Source organism: Dendrobates tinctorius, unplaced genomic scaffold (assembly GCF_039654945.1).
Source record: "Dendrobates tinctorius isolate UK_male_01 unplaced genomic scaffold, ASM3965494v1 ptg000084l, whole genome shotgun sequence".
Lineage (NCBI taxonomy): Eukaryota > Metazoa > Chordata > Amphibia > Anura > Dendrobatidae > Dendrobates > Dendrobates tinctorius.
In genome coordinates, this window is record NW_027361752.1 from 50,629,266 (window position 1) to 50,646,379 (window position 17,114).

The following is a 17,114-nucleotide window of genomic DNA, read 5'->3' on the forward strand; positions in this document are numbered from 1 at the left end:
TTTTAATGTTTTATTGATTTTTCCCTCCTTTCCTTTCTTACTGACAGTAAAGGCCAGGACAGCTCAGCTAGCAAAGATCAAGTGGGTGGTCAGCATTATGTTTTATGTCTTGCAGGTAGGTGCACTTCATTTCCTCATCTCAAAGCACTATTCTTATATATATATATATATATATATATATATATTCAGTTGGATTAAACGCTGCCTCTGTATGCATCCTGCATTTTCCACCAGTTTTCCCCTCTGCTATCCCTAATTTTCAGTTGTCTCTGAGCTGCTGGGTGGAGATCAGCTGCCATGATGTCTCCCATACACAGTACACACAGATGAGGGATTCCTGCTCCCCTGTCTCTATGTACCACATGTGTAGCTGCGTGATGAACATCAGTGTGTGGGGGTTTTTTTCAGAATAATTTGCTTCCCTGTATTTTTCACCAGTTTTCCCCTCTGCTATCCCTAATCTTCAGTTGTCTCTGAGCTGCTGGGTGGAGACTAGCTGCCATGATGTCTCTCACACACGCAGATGAGAGATTCCAGTTCTTCTCTCTCTATGTAGCTCATATGCAGCAGCGTGGAAGACATTTTTTTAGGCAGTTTTTGATAACTGAGGCCCATTGTCCTTTCATGTTGACATATGAATGCCTGAACTTCTAGAACGAAATAAAGCCTCGGGCTGCTCTACTATGAGATTCTAATGTCATGTCTCCTCCTGTTTTCTGTCAGGTGTCATGGAGACTCTGGGTGGATCCATATCAATAGATAAAACATCCTGCCTGGTTGTAATAGTGAAAGTGCTTGTTTATGTGGAAGGTTTGTGTGTTTAATCTTCATGATGACACCACACCTGACAGAAAACAGAAGGCGCATGTTGTCACCATGGTCTCTCCGCAGTGCAGCCTCAGGGTTTAGGGCTATAACATCAAACAATAAGTATTTAAACAGATCTGTTACCAGATTTCTTATTATAAACTGAATACGTCACTAAATTGATTTGTCAGGCCTGATGAGGCTGGCAGAATTATTTTTAATATTACCCATCAGAATGACTGTACAATCCTGTTATTAAAATGAGCATTTTATGAGTCCAACTAAAGAGTGAGAGTCCAATGTGTTCAGTAAACACTGACTGACAAATGCAGCTTGTACTGAGATGTGTGAGATTTCAGCAGCAGGGAGGAAGGAGCTGTGAATCAGACTGAGTGAATGGAGATTTGGGAGTAAGGACACTCAGAACAAGTCAATCAGACTAGGTGGGTGGATATTCAGTAGCAGGGAGAAAGACTCTGAAGAAATCAGACTATAGGGCAGAGATTCAGCAGGGAGGAGGGACACTGAGGAGGTGTCAGGCTAGATTGGAGGAGATTCAGGAACAGTGAGAGGGGAAACAGAAGAGCTATTAGTCTGTCTAGATTGGCGAAGACTCAGCTGCAACAGGGCGGAAGAACACTCAGGAGCTGTCTGTCAGGCTAAGTGAGGGACACTGAGGAGCTGTCAATCAGGCTACGTGGGCAGAGATTCAGCAGGGAGGAGGGATAGTGAGGCACTGTCAATCTGGCTACGTGGGCAGAGATTCAGCAATAGGAAGGAGGAACACTGAGGAGCTATAAATCAGGCTACGTTCGTAGAGATTTAGCAGAGAGGAGAGATGCTGAGGAGCTATCAATCAGGCTATGTGTGCAGAGATTTAGCCGAGAGGTGGGATACTGAGGAGCTGTCAGAGATTCAGCAACAGGGAGAACAACACTAATCAGCTGACAATTAGACTACATTTGATGAGATTCAGCTGCAGCAGGGAGGAGGCACACTGAGGAGCTGTCAATCAGACTAAATCAGCAGAGATTCAGCAACAGGGAGGAGGGACATTGAAGAGCTGTCAGTTAGGCTAGTTGAGGAGGAGATTGAGTTTACCCTTATATAAAAGTTTACACAGTCATATCAGCGTTGCTTTACAAAGTAAGTACACCAGTAAGGTCTAAGATACTTATTCAGTAGTGTATGCAGTTTGCATTGTGTAATCTGGTGGCAGACCTGCTTTAAGAAATTATACCGCTGTAGAAAAGTGGAGATTTTTCTCATCCACTTAGTTGATGCCCACATGTGTCAGATTTGCTGTGAATCCAACACTACATTTACAGGAAAATCCCTACAAGATCATGCACATATCGGAGCAGATTTTCAGCAGTGGATTCCAACAGATTATCTGAAAAGAATGAAATCTGTGGCGTGGCTCCGCTTATTCCGCGGCTGGCCCCCAGTGACCTTCAGACATTTGTGACCTCTGATGCCAGTGATTGACTGCAGCAGTCATGTGTTGCTTCAGCAAGTCAAGGGAGCTTCAGAGATTTCTGTGCAACTTTTCTGCTTTTTAGACAGTTTTTCTTAACCGTGGATTTTGCTGCGGATGCAAAAATTTTTTATTTGATTGCAGATTTTCAAACTTTCCTCAAGTCAGTGGGATAAATAAGCAGCGAATCTTTGCTCTCCCTTGTATACAGTGAATGTAAAATCCTCATCACAGGTCAGTTTCCTTGCAGAAAATTTCTGCAAATTGTGAAAAATTTCACCCAGTTTGCTGCCTGTCATATTCTGCTGTGGATTTTCTGCCTGCCTATTTGGATGGAAAACCCACAGAATTTCTTACAGGACATACTGTATATCACATATGTAAGACTGGAATACTGGCTACTGATATACCATACACACATATATATATATATATATATATATATATATATACGCATTGAAATGCAAAAGTCTTGGCACCCTTAGGGAAAAGCATTTCAGCCCAAGTCACACGTTAGATCGCTGTGCTGGAGGCTGCATGATGGCACGGAGAGTCTTTACTACAGAGCACCATATCGCACCGAGTTACCAGAGATATTATCCTTAGAAGCCATGACATCTGTAGGACTTATACTCGTAGTTTTTCAAAACAGTTGTAATTTGGCTGTCCACTATTAGAAACACGATTGCCTTCTTCCAGAAACAGTGCCACCCATGTCTTCTGGTAACAAGTGGTATTGCAGACCAACTTGTTGGAAGTGCTTGCTATAGGGGTGCAATACCACACACAGCCTGTAGACATGGGGGGGGGGCGGTGTTGTTTTTGGAATAATGAATTCCTAATTCTGGACAACCCCATTTTTTATGAGGTTAATTGTCTGGGTTAGCTAGTTAAAGGTTTTTTTTTTTGGTGGTAAGGTAGTATATAAAATATTACCTATCTGAAATATTAGCCCTTTGCAGTCAAAATACTGCAGACCCTTGAACTTTTAGATGTTTTTTCAAATGGAGTCCATTACACAGGAAATTGACAGACTAAATCTGGCTTCAAGCATTGGAAGAATGTCGTCCGACTAACTGATGTGTATGGCGGCATCCCGATTCTCTCTTCATATGAGGGTCAGGCATGTTGGACTTCAACATGTCCAATCCTTTTGTTCTGTAGGAAGATAAGTCACCGTTAGTCTTCTAAAAGGGGCAGAGTTTCCGTTGCTACGTATGGCCACACAAGACATCAGCAGTTATCTCTGGGGGTTCAAGGCAGGGCCAGGACAAGATATTTTGGTGCCTTAGGAACATGAAGCCAACAGTGCCCTACTCCCCGATAAACCCTTAGACCCCAAGCAAAGCAATGGGTCAGAGACTGAAGCAACAGGACCCCTAACGCACTCCCATCATTCCACCAGTGGGTCAGGTAACAAGCTTTGACGACCCGCTTCCACTAGAATTATGTTTTTCACTAAAAAATACCAACGAAAGTAAAAAAAAAAAAAAAAAAAAAAAGTGGCGTATCTTAGGGGAGTGACTTATCAGGGAGTGTCCTAATATGTCCTTAAAGAAGTTGTCCACTACTTGGGCAACCCCTTGTTATACCCCATGTCCCCCGCCAGCCCCTCTTGTGATGTCCCCCGCCAGCCCCTCTTGTGATGTCCCCCGCCAGCCCCTCTTGTGATGTCCCCCGCCAGCCCCTCTTGTGATGTCCCCCGCCAGCCCCTCTTGTGATGTCCCCGCCAGCCCCTCTTGTCATGTCCCCGCCAGCCCCTCTTGTCATGTCCCCGCCAGCCCCTCTTGTGATGTCCCCGCCAGCCCCTCCTGTGAAGCCATATTCACTGACAAACTAATATAAGAAAGATAAAAAAAAAAGCTTATACTCACCTAATCCAGGCTCCCCGTCCAGCGTCCCCTGCGTGCGCCGTCTCCAGCAGGACGTAGCCCGGACGTGGCCTTCGTTTTGATGGAGTTCCCGACAGAACAGGGAGCTAATTAAAGCTCATCTGCTCCTGTCGTTGGTGGCAATCACAGCAATTGTATTTGTGTCTGATAGATAAGATTACTATTGAGTGCAGAGTGGGAGCGACGGCAAGGGCTCAGGTGGTGAGTGGTGTCAATAACTCACTGACACTGCTCACCTCTGTGCTTGCGCCCCGGCCAACAGTGTGCTGAATGCCTGCGGCCAGAGGAAGGTGCCGGGCAGCCGCAGGCATTCTGCAATCAGTTGTTTTTTTTTTTTCCATTGTTCGTTCCCCTGTTGGAGGCAAGCGGTAGCGCCCTGTACAGGTACCTACTCTGCCTACCCCTCATCCCAACCCTAGTTTTAGGAGACAGGCTGCCATTACACATAGCGAACATCCCAAATTTCCGTGGTTTTCGGCTATGCTGCAGGTGTTTTTCTGCACAGTCGAAAACTGCCACGCAGCACCCCATTAACTGTGGTGTAAGCTGTTTAAGTGGTCACACGAGGAAAATCTGTGCCTCTCTGGTGAAGATCTGTGTGAGATGACACCTGCCGCTAATGAAGTTTGCAAACTGACCCAGCAGGATTCTGACTTTATAACGTGACACCACAACATACGTGTTAGGGAAAATGAATTCAAGGATTCTGTCGCGTGGAGGAAACAAATTGAGCAATTTATATAACGCTTTCTCCAGAGGTGCTAAAACCCTCGAATTGAAGCAATTCACACCCTCATCATTCTCAACTAAATCAGTCTATGGGAGACGTCGGGTATTTCCAGAATTAATGTTTAGGAACGTTTTCATTTTGTTTTTTTCCAAAATGGAGTCACTTCTAAGGGTGGGGATGTCTTGAGGGTTTGACCGAAAACCATTCCAGTTAACGTTGGACTCCAAAAACCAAATACCTCTACTTCTCGTCTGAACCCGCCATAAGCCTAAACAGTATTGTAGGACCCCATAGACAGTTCCATACTCTGGAAAAATTGCAGAAAATTGCACAATAAATTACGAGTTACTTTTTTTTTTTTACCTCTTGGGAAACATAAAATAATAACTAAAACAAAATATTTTTGTACCCTTAGTGGCGCTGCCCTCTGCGAAGACCTTGTCTAGGTTGTTCGTTCCACATGTGGTTTGATTGCATGGTGCGCCCTTGAGTGTGGTGTCTGACAGTGGAGTGCAGTTTGTGTCCAGGTTTTGGAGGGCGTTCTGTAAAAGGTTGGGGATTGCGTTGTCCTTTTCATCTGAATACGATCCAGAGACCAATGGTCAACTCGAACGGACCAGTCAGTCGTTACAGCAGATTTTGCGCTGCCTTGCCACCTCCAGTCAAGAGGACTGATCCGATGCCTTGCCTTTAGCAGAGATTGCGTTCAATAACCGTGTTAACCACTCTACTGGTATCTCCACTTTTTTCTGTAATTACGGGTTTAACAATTCCAATGAGTAGGGTGACTAAGGGTGCCTGGACACCAGAAACGCGTTAATAACGCAATACTTCGCACTGCCAATGCTGATGTTTTTATCCTCTATTTGAGAATGCTTTAGTGACTAAAGAATCTGTTTTTTCACCCTATCGTTGAGCTGGACAATTTACTCATTGGAATTGTTTTACGCCATGACACGGCGGCTCCGTGCTCCGATTCTCAAGATGTCTTTACCGGTGAGCTGCAATTTTCTTTATTTCAATTACGGGTTTAACCCACACTTTGGGGAGTTTTCTCGATTGGACTCCGGTTGCCCTGGGGCTGATATAGATGTACAACAGTTGGGGAATTTATGGTGGGAAGTCCAGAACAATATTGGGGAGGCTCAGGGTAAGTTTAAGGTTTTTGCGGACAGGAGACGGATGGTGGGACCTACCCTTCGGGTTGGGGATAAAGTGTGGCTGTCGACTAGGAACATTAAGGTTCCTTCGGCGAAATTGGGGCCTAAGTTTATTGGCCCTTGTGAGATCACGGAGGTGGTCAACCCAGTGGCTTTTCATTTGCGCTTCCCAGTCTCTTTTAAGATCCCCAATGTATTCCATAGGGTCCTGCTGAAACTATTGGGGGCTGTGGAAGAAGCATCATTGGGTCCCTCGCCACATGTATTGGTGGATAGTCAGGAGGAGTATGAGGTGGTGCGCATCGTGGATTCCCGGTTGGTCTGTCGTTCCTTTCAGTAACTTGTGCACTGGAAGGGGTATGGTCCTGGGGACCGATCCTGGGTTCCTGCCCGATTGGTTCATGCCGATCACCTGGTGCGGCCCTTTCATGCTTAATTTCCTGGGAAACCTGGGGGTCTGGTGGCCCCCTGTTGAGAGGGGTACTGTCATGACTCTGGAAAGGAGGGTTCTGCCTCCGTCTTGGTCAGGTTAGGGTTAATTCTAGTTTGCCTCTCTTTGGTTCTAGGGCGGCTATTTAATGTTGGGTGTTCCTGGGTTTGGTGTCGGTGATACTTCCGTGTACTCAGTTAGTGATAACTGACCTAGGTTACTCATCTGTAATCGTTGTGCCTCTGTGCGTGTGAGCTTTGAAGTGTATGACCTGGTTTGTCCCCTGACTTCTGCCCCTGTTTCCTGCTCTGTACTGCCCTGTCCTTCCTGGTTATCTGACCCCTTGGCTCGTCTCAGTTTACTCTCTGTCTTATCCCTTGGTACCTCACTCTCGTTTGGCTTTTGACCCTTAGCTCTCCACTGACTACGGTAATGTTCTGTGCCCTGTACTCTGCGCTCTCAGCTGCTTCCCCGTCCTCATGTGCGGTGGCTCCGCCCTCCCTGCGATCACGTGATTGCTTAGTCTCAGGTCCTGTGCGCACTGCGTGCCTTAGTTCCAACACTCCGTGATCTCGGTCCCATGCCCCCTGCTAGCGCCCCTAGGCTTCTTCAGTGACACTACCGGTGTCATTACACATTCTTTTTTGGGGTCATTGAGGGAGGGGGGTACAGTAGGGTCATGCCATGCGTGTGGAGGAATTCACTGTGGGGGTATCATACTGTATTTGAGGGGCACTTTGGTTGGCATCATAATTTATCGGTATTCAAAGCTTTTTAATTCTTTGTTATTACATATTTAAATTAGGCCATTGGGCCATATGCTTTTACTGCTCTTAACATATTATATTATTCCAGTATGCTATGATCTATTAATTAAATTGTACTTTGTTCATGGGACAACCCCTGTAAGTTTGTTTCCATATGGAAAAGTTCCTCATTATATTTGAAGGTGATGAAAAACTTCCACAAGTGTAGACTTTTTTTAATAAATATCTGTGTTCAAATCCCATTGAAAATCTGTAACAAAACATGAAAATTGCTGTAAAAAGACGTCTCCATTCAGTCTCACTGAGCGAGGGCGAGTGCGAAAAGAAGAACAGGCAAAAATGCATAACTGTCACCTCTGTGTACAAAGCTGGGATAGACAGACCCCAAAAAACTGCAGCAGAAATTGCAGTGAAAGGTGGTCCTATGAAGTGTTGACGGGGGAAGAGGGTGGGGGAGATGAGTAGAATTGCACATTACAATTTTCAGATTTATATTTCACACTTCACAAATACGCTACTTTGTGTTAACACATAAAATCCCCCCCAAAAATACATTTAATTTTGTGGGTGTAACATGAAAAAATATGCAAGAGTTCTAGGGGTATGAATACTTTTTTCAAGGCACTGTATAACCCTGCCCACACTACTGATTAGCAGCTTTCTGTAGTGTATCAGTGATGGGGGTGGAGTTGGACAAGGAGGCACCAACATCTACTCCTTTAGTGATAATCTCCTTCTGATAAAATTATGATATTATTGAAATAACAAAACCCAGCTTAGTAAGTGACACATCGCAGGAATAAGGGTCTCAGCCCCTTCATCATGGTGCTCTTAGTTTTCATAGCAAAAACTTGCTGACAGATTCCCTTTAATAAACTACATTTGAGATACAGTGCCTTGCGAATGTATTCAGCCCCCTGGAACTTTTCAACCTTTTCCCACATATCATGCTTCAAACATAAAGATACCAAATGTAAATTTTTGGTGAAGAATCAACAACAAGTGGGACACAATTGTGAAGTTGAACGAAATTTATTGGTTATTTAAAATTTTTGTGGAAATTAAAAAACTGAAAAGTGGGGCGTGCAATATTATTCGGCCCCTTTACTTTCAGTGCAGCAAACTCACTCCAGAAGTTCATTGTGGATCTCTGAATGATCCAATGTTGTCCTAAATGACTAATGATGATAAATATAATCCACCTGTGTGTAATCAAGTCCCCGTATAAATGTACCTGCTCTGTGATAGTCTCAGGGTTCTGTTTGAAGCACAGAGAGCATCATGAAGACCAAGGAACACAACAGGCAGGTCCGTGATACTGTTGTGGAGAAGTTTAAATCCGGATTTGGATACAAAATGATTTTGAAAACTTTAAACATCCCAAGGAGCACTGTGCAAGCGATCATATTGAAATGGAAGGAGTATCATACCACTGCAAATCTACCAAGACCCGGCCGTTCCTCTAAACTTTCATCTCAAACAAGGAGAAGACTGATCAGAGATGCAGCCAAGAGGCCCATGATCACTCTGGATGAAGTGCAGATATCTACATCTGAGGTGGGACAGTCTGTCCATAGGACAACAATCAGTCATACACTGCACATATCTGGCCTTTATGGAAGAGTGGCAAGAAGAAAGCCATTTCTCAAAGATATCCATAAAAAGTGTTGTTTAAAGTTTGCAACAAGCCACCTGGGAGACACACCAAACATGTGCAAGAAGGTGCTCTGGTCAGATGAAACCAAAATCGAACTTTTTGGCAACATTGCCAAACGATATGTTTGGCGTAAAGGCAACACAGCTCATCACCCTGAACACACCATCCCCACTGTCAAACATGGTGGTAGCAGCATCATGGTTTGGGGCTGCTTTTCTTCAGCAGGGACAGGGAAGATGGTTAAAATTGATGGGAAGATGGATGGAGCCAAATACAGGACCATTCTTGAAGAAAATCTGTTGGAGTCTGCAAAAGACCTGAGACTGCGAAGGAGATTTGTCTTCCAACAAGACAATGATCCCAAACATAAAGCAAAGTCTACAATGGAATGGTTCACAAATAAACGTATCCAGGTGTTAGAATGGCCAAGTCACAGTCCAGACCTGAATCCAATCGAGAATCTGTGGAAAGAGCTGAAAACTGCTGTTCACAAACAATCTCCATCAAACCTCACTGAGCTCGAGCTGTTTGCCAAGGAAGAATGGGCAAGAATTTCAGTCTCTTGATGTACAAAACTGATAGAGACATACCCCAAGCGACCTGCAGCTGTAATCACAGCAAAAGGTAGCGCAACAAAGTATTAAGTTAAAGGGGCCGAATAATATTGCACGCCCCACTTTTCAGTTTTTTAATTTCCACAAAAATTTAAAATAACCAATAAATTTCGTTCAACTTCACAATTGTGTCCCACTTTTTGTTGATTCTTCACCAAAAATTTACATTTGGTATCTTTGTTTGAAGCCTGATATGTGGGAAAAGGTTGAAAAGTTCCAGGGGGCTGAATACTTTCGCAAGGCACTGTATAATAACGGTGTTGATTGTCAACTTCCCTTTTTATGTTAGCATTGCTTATTGGGGTTTGCATTGGTTACTTTATCTCTTTTTTATATGTGGAATTACGTTGTTCTTTATTTTGTACATTTTTATGCACACTGTTGTTCTTTGTTAATGGGCTTTTTCAGTCAGGACACATTCAGATGACAATAACTGTTTTTTTTGCTGGCGCAATACATGGATTGTTTTTTTTATTTGTTAATACGGACAGCACACAGAAAAAAAAAATTCTGATGTCTGAATACGTTCTTAAGCTTCAGCGTCACTTTTATTCTATCCTTTTTAGTATTATTCACCTATACGCTCTCCGTTTTTCTTTATTTCGGAGTGTACTTTCATTGCTTTTCAGCATTTTCTTTTATGCTACTTTTTGTAAAACCATTGTGGTTCTTTTTAGTTCTACAAAGTTTATTATAAAGTAGGAGAATCAATTTTTCAGAAGAAACCGGGCATCTCGATCACAGTTGGAAGAGATGGTTTATTTAATGCTTAATTGCCCATGACTTTCCTCTATAGCTGTACGTCACTGCTAATTGATTACCGTATATTTTCTTGTAGAAATCTGGATTAAAAAGTTCTAGAGAGTTTTTTTTCTTGTCTTTTTTGTAGCTAACTTTCTGAAGTTGGGCAAAAAATGTGTCAAAGCTCTGACGTATTACAAAAAGGGATGGATTGAGATCATCCTCAAACACCAGGATACACTTTTGATAGCATTTATGTATATGCCTTGTGTCCGCCCCTCCCAATGTCAACTATACCAGTCAAGACCCTTGAAATTTCTAGGGTCCACAGACGTTTTGCATTAAATCCAAAATATCAAAAGATTTTCAACCAAATCATGCATTTACAACCTCCATTCCGAAAAGTATTAGACGCTGTGAAAAATTTAGAAAAGTCAAGAATGCAATGACCTGGAAATCTCTTATAGCCATATTTTATGCACTATAACATTTTCCCTTTCAAATTGTAAAAATTAACTCATTTAGAAATTATGACAAAAACATATCTCAAAAAAGTTAGGTCAGAATTAACAAAAGGCTTGGAAAGTAAGTGGTACTAATGGACAACAGCGGGAGGGTCAATTTTCAACTAAGTCACATGACTGAAAAAAAAAAAGCATGTTAGAGAGGCAGAGTCTCTCAAAAGCAAAGATGGTCAGAGGTCACCAATCTGTGAAGAACTGCGCCTAGACATTGTGGATGAAGTTCAGAAAAATGTTCCTCTATATGAAATTGCAAAGACTTTGAATGTCCCAACATCTTCAGCACATAATGTCATCAGAAGATGGAGCGATTCTGGAGAAATCTATGTGCGCAAGGGACAAGGACGATGGTCAATATTGAATGCTCGTGATCTACGGACTCTCAGGCGGCACTGCATTAAACACCGGGATGATTCAGTCTTGCGAGTCACTCCATGGCCTCAGTAAGAATCCAGAAATCTTTGTTTATGAACACAGTTCTGCACAATCCACAAATGCAAGTTACAGCTCTATCATGTAAATATGAAGCCAAATAACACAATCCAACAATGTTGCCGCCTTCTCTAGGCCAAAGCTCATTTATGATGGGTGGTGAAATAGTTCTGTGGTCAGAGGAATAAAAACGTAAAATTTTGCATGGAAACCACGGAGGCTGTGTCCTGCAAACTCAAGAGGAATGGGACCATCCAGCTTGTTATCAGTGCACAGTTCTGCATCTCTGATGGTTGTGGGGCATTAGCGCCTATGGCAGAGGCAGCGCACACATGAACCTAGAATTGTCATCTCGCGTCACCTGCAGCACAATGCGGCACTGTCCGGGAGACTGAAGCAGAAAGAGGAAGCACAGGCACCAATACAGGTCACACAAGTCCTACAAATAGATATACAGTGGGGCAAAAAAGTATTTAGTCAGTCAGCAATAGTGCAAGTTCCACCACTTAAAAAGATGAGAGGCGTCTGTAATTTACATCATAGGTAGACCTCAACTATGGGAGACAAACTGAGAAAAAAAAATCCAGAAAATCACATTGTCTGTTTTTTTTTCATTTTATTTGCATATTATGGTGGAAAATAAGTATTTGGTCAGAAACAAAATTTCATCTCAATACTTTGTGATATATCCTTTGTTGGCAATGACAGAGGTCAAACATTTTCTGTAAGTCTTCACAAGGTTGCCACACACTGTTGTTGGTATGTTGGCCCATTCCTCCATGCAGATCTCCTCTAGAGCAGTGATGTTTTTGGCTTTTCGCTTGGCAACACGGACTTTCAACTCCCTCCAAAGGTTTTCTATAGGGTTGAGATCTGGAGACGGCTAGGCCACTCCAGGACCTTGAAATGCTTCTTACGAAGCCACTCCTTCGTTGCCCTGGCGGTGTGCTTTGGATCATTGTCATGTTGAAAGACCCAGCCACGTTTCATCTTCAATGCCCTTGCTGATGGAAGGAGGTTTTCACTCAAAATCTCACGATACATGGCCCCATTCATTCTTTCATGTAACCGTATCAGTCGTCCTGGCCCCTTTGCAGAGAAACAGCCCCAAAGCATGATGTTTCCACCACCATGCTTTACAGTAGGTATGGTGTTTGATGGATGCAACTCAGTATTCTTTTTCCTCCAAACACGACAAGTTGTGTTTCTACCAAACAGTTCCAGTTTGGTTTCATCAGACCATAGGACATTCTCCCAAAACTCCTCTGAATCATCCAAATGCTCTCTAGCAAACTTCAGACGGGCCCGGACATGTACAGGCTTAAGCAGTGGGACACGTCTGGCACTGCAGGATCTGAGTCCATGGTGGCGTAGTGTGTTACTTATGGTAGGCCTTGTTACATTGGTCCCAGCTCTCTGCAGTTCATTCACTAGGTCCCCCCGCGTGGTTCTGGGATTTTTGCTCACCGTTCTTGTGATCATTCTGACCCCACGGGGTGGGATTTTGCGTGGAGCACGAGATCGAGGGAGATTATCAGTGGTCTTGTATGTCTTCCATTTTCTAATTATTGCTCCCACAGTTGATTTCTTCACTCCAAGCTGGTTGGCTATTGCAGATTCAGTCTTCCCAGCCTGGTGCAGGGCTACAATTTTGTTTCTGGTGTCCTTTGACAGCTCTTTGGTCTTCACCATAGTGGAGTTTGGAGTCAGACTGTTTGAGGGTGTGCACAGGTGTCTTTTTATACTGATAACAAGTTTAAACAGGTGCCATTACTACAGGTAATGAGTGGAGGAAAGAGGAGACTCTTAAAGAAGAAGTTACAGGTCTGTGAGAGCCAGAAATCTTGATTGCTTGTTTCTGACCAAATACTTATTTTCCACCATAATATGCAAATAAAATGAAAAAAAAACAGACAATGTGATTTTCTAGATTTTTTTTTTCTCAGTTTGTCTCCCATAGTTGAGGTCTACCTATGATGTAAATTACAGACGCCTCTCATCTTTTTAAGTGGTGGAACTTGCACTATTGCTGACTGACTAAATACTTTTTTGCCCCACTGTAGATCGCCAAATGAGTCAAAAATATTAGACTTTGTAATTTATTTTATTGAGGAAAATCATAAACCCTACAAATATGACCACACATATATTAAAATGATAACTTTGATTGAATCAAAGCATAAAACATACATAGAAGTCTAAATAAAGGTGATAACATCACAGGAAACTTGTAAAGGAAGCATGACAGGGCACCTGATACACGGATAACAAAAAAGTGCAGTGAATAAATATATATAGCCGAACAAATACTGTTTAGACTGCAAGATCAGATGACTACAGAAAGTGACTGGGAAAAAACCATCACAGAAACATAAAATGTAATGAGATCTCATAGTTTGCTTGGAATGATGTAGAAAGTTCTGAGTATGTAAAGTAAGCATAGTGCAAAATAGTGACAACAGACGTGTTACCTGTGGAGTCTAATAAAGAGCAAGGCCTGAGTTGAAAAAAATATCTCTACATAATAGATATAATAGATTGTCATAAATCTACTGCAACGAAAGATGGTGAGTTCTCCTTCAATGGAAGTCTTCAAACAGAGGCTGGACAGACATCTGTCTGAGATGGTTTAGTGACTCCTGTATTGAGCACGGAGTTGGACAAAATGACTCTGGATGTCTTTTCCAACTCTAACCTTCTATGATTCTATGGTGTTCATAGTGAAAAATGTGGATTGCATTATAATGCCAGATGTGCATTTCGCTGTGACTTCTTCCTGGGACAAAATCCCTTATCGCATTTCTGCGAGTGGCAAAAGTATGTGAACCTTTAGGATTGTAAAATAATTTGAAGGTGAAATTACAGTAGAATGATGATTTCAATCAGTGGGATGACAATCGGGTCTGACATTCACAATACGTTTGTGGAATTGCATCATGGTATGAACAAAGGAGATTTTAAGTGAGGACTGCAAAGGAAGAATTGTTGTTGTTCATCAGGCTGGAAAAGTTTAAGCAACCACATGAGTTTGGACTAAAGGAATCTACAGTCAGAAATCACATACGAATGGAGGAAATTCAAGACTCTTATTACCTTCTCTAGGAGAGACCGACCCAAAAATATTTCTCCAAGAGCAAGGCATATAATGGTAATCGGTTCATAAAGGAACCCAAGGTAACCTCTAAGCAAGTAAAGACCTCTCTCACATTAGCTTATGTTAATGAAAAATGAAGGACAATGGTGTGTACTGCAGGATTGTAAGGAGAAACCCACTGCTGTCCATAAAGAACATTGCTGCCCACCTCCTTTTTTTTTTTTTTTGCTAAAGATCATCTGGACTAGTGAGAAGACTATTGGACCAATGTTTTGTGGACCAGTGAGACCAAAATGGTGTTTTTGGATTAAATGAGAAACATGTAAAGAGAAAGAAATATGCTGAATAACAGCATAAAAACCTTATACCATCTGTGAGACACAGTTGTGGTGTGGTGGTATCATGGTTTGGGCTTGTTTTGCTGCATCTGGGCCAGGATGGCTGCCATCATTGATTGAACAATTCTTGATTATATCAGGAAATTCTAAAGGAAAATGTCAGAACATCTGTCTATAATCTGACTCTCAAGATACCATTGGTCATGCTGAAAGACAATGACCCAAAACCCCAAGTGGTTCTACAAAAGAATGGTTAAAGAAGAGCAAAGATAACGTTTTGGAAAGGCCAAGTCAAAGTCTCGACCTTCATGTCGTGGAAGAACCTAAAGTGAGAAGTTCATGAGAGAAAACTCACCGACATAACGGCTGAAGCTGTTTCGTTGGGAAAAATGGGCTAAAAAACCTCCAAGCCGATATCCAGGATTAATCGACAATCGGAATCATTTAGAATGTAGCTATTGCTGCACATGGGGGTCAAGTCAGATACTTAAAGGAAAGATGAAATAGGTCTTTTTCCAGATGTAAAGAGTGAATGTCTATCCTTCTTGCTGCATATTTATAAGCATAGTTCAAAACAGTGAAAACCTATCCTCTCCCAAAAATCCTCCGTTTTTTAAATTTTTGGCTTATAGATAGAACTGACCATCCTAAAACAGTTCCTATTAATACATAGGTAGTGTATTTTAGGAATACCCTTTTTTATGGGACATGCACGGTCACTCTCACACTTCAACAGGTTATTAGTGGAGGTGGGTTTTCTGTAAATTGTGGCTTTTAGTCTGCCTGGGGGATCATTTGTAATGTAAAATATCAAAAAGCAGCTAGACCTTATAGATTCTATAGATGAATCTTAGATCAACTGTATTTATTTTCAAGAGAGACAATATCCCTGAAGCTCCTCTTATCATCAAACCATAACACAAAAATGTCATCGATGTAGCGCCCCCAAAACAAAATCCGGGTGCACCACATCGACACATCCTGAAAAACTTGGGTATATGAGCATATGGTGTGCATAGGGATCCCCCATCGCTGTGCCCCTGACTTGTTTTACAAACTGGCTATTAAACAAAAAATACAAAGGAATTGTGACTATATAACTATATGCTGTTAGTTTTCAAAAAGTATTTGGCAGCATTAATACCGATATTGTGAAGAATACTACTATATAATGCCTCGACATCAGTTGGCACTAGTACGACTCTGTCAACAATGACAATGTCCTCCAGTTTGGTAAGTAAATACGCAGTAACAGTCACACAATGGGGCAATGATAGTCCAAATGGGGTTAGTATCTGACCAAGATAGAAACTTTCATAAAGACCCCCATTAGAGGTTGCCTCCAGTCATCACCTATCATGAGAAGTGGCGTGCCTGTTTGACATCGATGACACACTTCATCAAAAATTCCACACAGTCGTTAGATGAGGTCTGTCAGAAAAATCCCTGAATATGATGACATCACTGAATAATCCCCAGAGGGTGGAAATGTCACCGCAGCTTCTCACCGCTGCTTATCATAACAAAGGATTAGTGCTGTTTACTCGTCCTATGTACCTAAACGTAAATCATTCAGCACAAATGACAGCCATATAATCACCTCACTTTTACTTTTGGCCTGTTTTTCCTTCCTGTATTACACCTTTTGTATTTGTCCTAATCTATCCAATAAAGTAAAATGATGCAAATTTAAAATTGGTCTTGATTACAAATTCCTTTCACAAACCATGTCTCCATGGTAACAGACTACAAGTAAACCCTGACCCTGTAGTCAGACTCTCTTCCAACTGCCCGTTACTTTTTTGCTAATAAACCATACAGATCATTAGGAAAGGAACAGTCATGAGTATGACTGTGGGATGAGACTACACAGCGATAGATATTCCTTTTTTTCCTTTTTTTGGAGGAAAAGTCATAGTGTGTATTTGCACCATTTGAAATACTTTAATTTTGGGGGGTGGTAGAGGACCCAAGAAATTCTGACATTTTTGTGGGATTTTCAGCATTTCAGTGTTCATCGCACAGTATATATATATATATATATATATATATATATATATATATATATATAGAGAGAGATAGATAGATATATTGTGCTTCTCACAAAATTAGAATATCATCAAAAAGTTAATTTATTTCAGTTCTTCAATACAAAAAGTGAAACTCGTATATTATCTACAGTCAGTACACGCTCTGTTAATGTTGATGATTATGGCTTATAGCCAATGAAAACCCCAAAGTCATTATCTCAGTAAATTAGAATACTTTATACCACCAGCTTGAAAAATTATTTTAAAATCCGAAATGTTGTCCTACTGACATGTCTGTTCAGTAAATGCACTCAATACTTGGTCGGGGCTCCTTTTGCATCAGTTACTGCATCAAAGCGGCGTGGCATGGAGGCGATCAGCCTGTGGCACTGCTGAGGGGTTATGGAAGCCCAGGTTGCTCTGA

The 17,114-nt window shown here is 42.0% G+C and overlaps 1 protein-coding gene across 1 annotated transcript in view; it reads left to right on the forward strand.

Moving 5' to 3' along the window:
• Positions 1-17,114, forward strand: part of GET1 (guided entry of tail-anchored proteins factor 1) — a 51,398-nt gene that overhangs the window by 15,964 nt on the left and 18,320 nt on the right. The window contains exon 3 of the mRNA XM_073584689.1: positions 48-115. Within this exon, the coding sequence (XP_073440790.1) occupies positions 48-115 (68 nt within the window). The remainder of the gene's footprint in view (positions 1-47; positions 116-17,114) is intronic.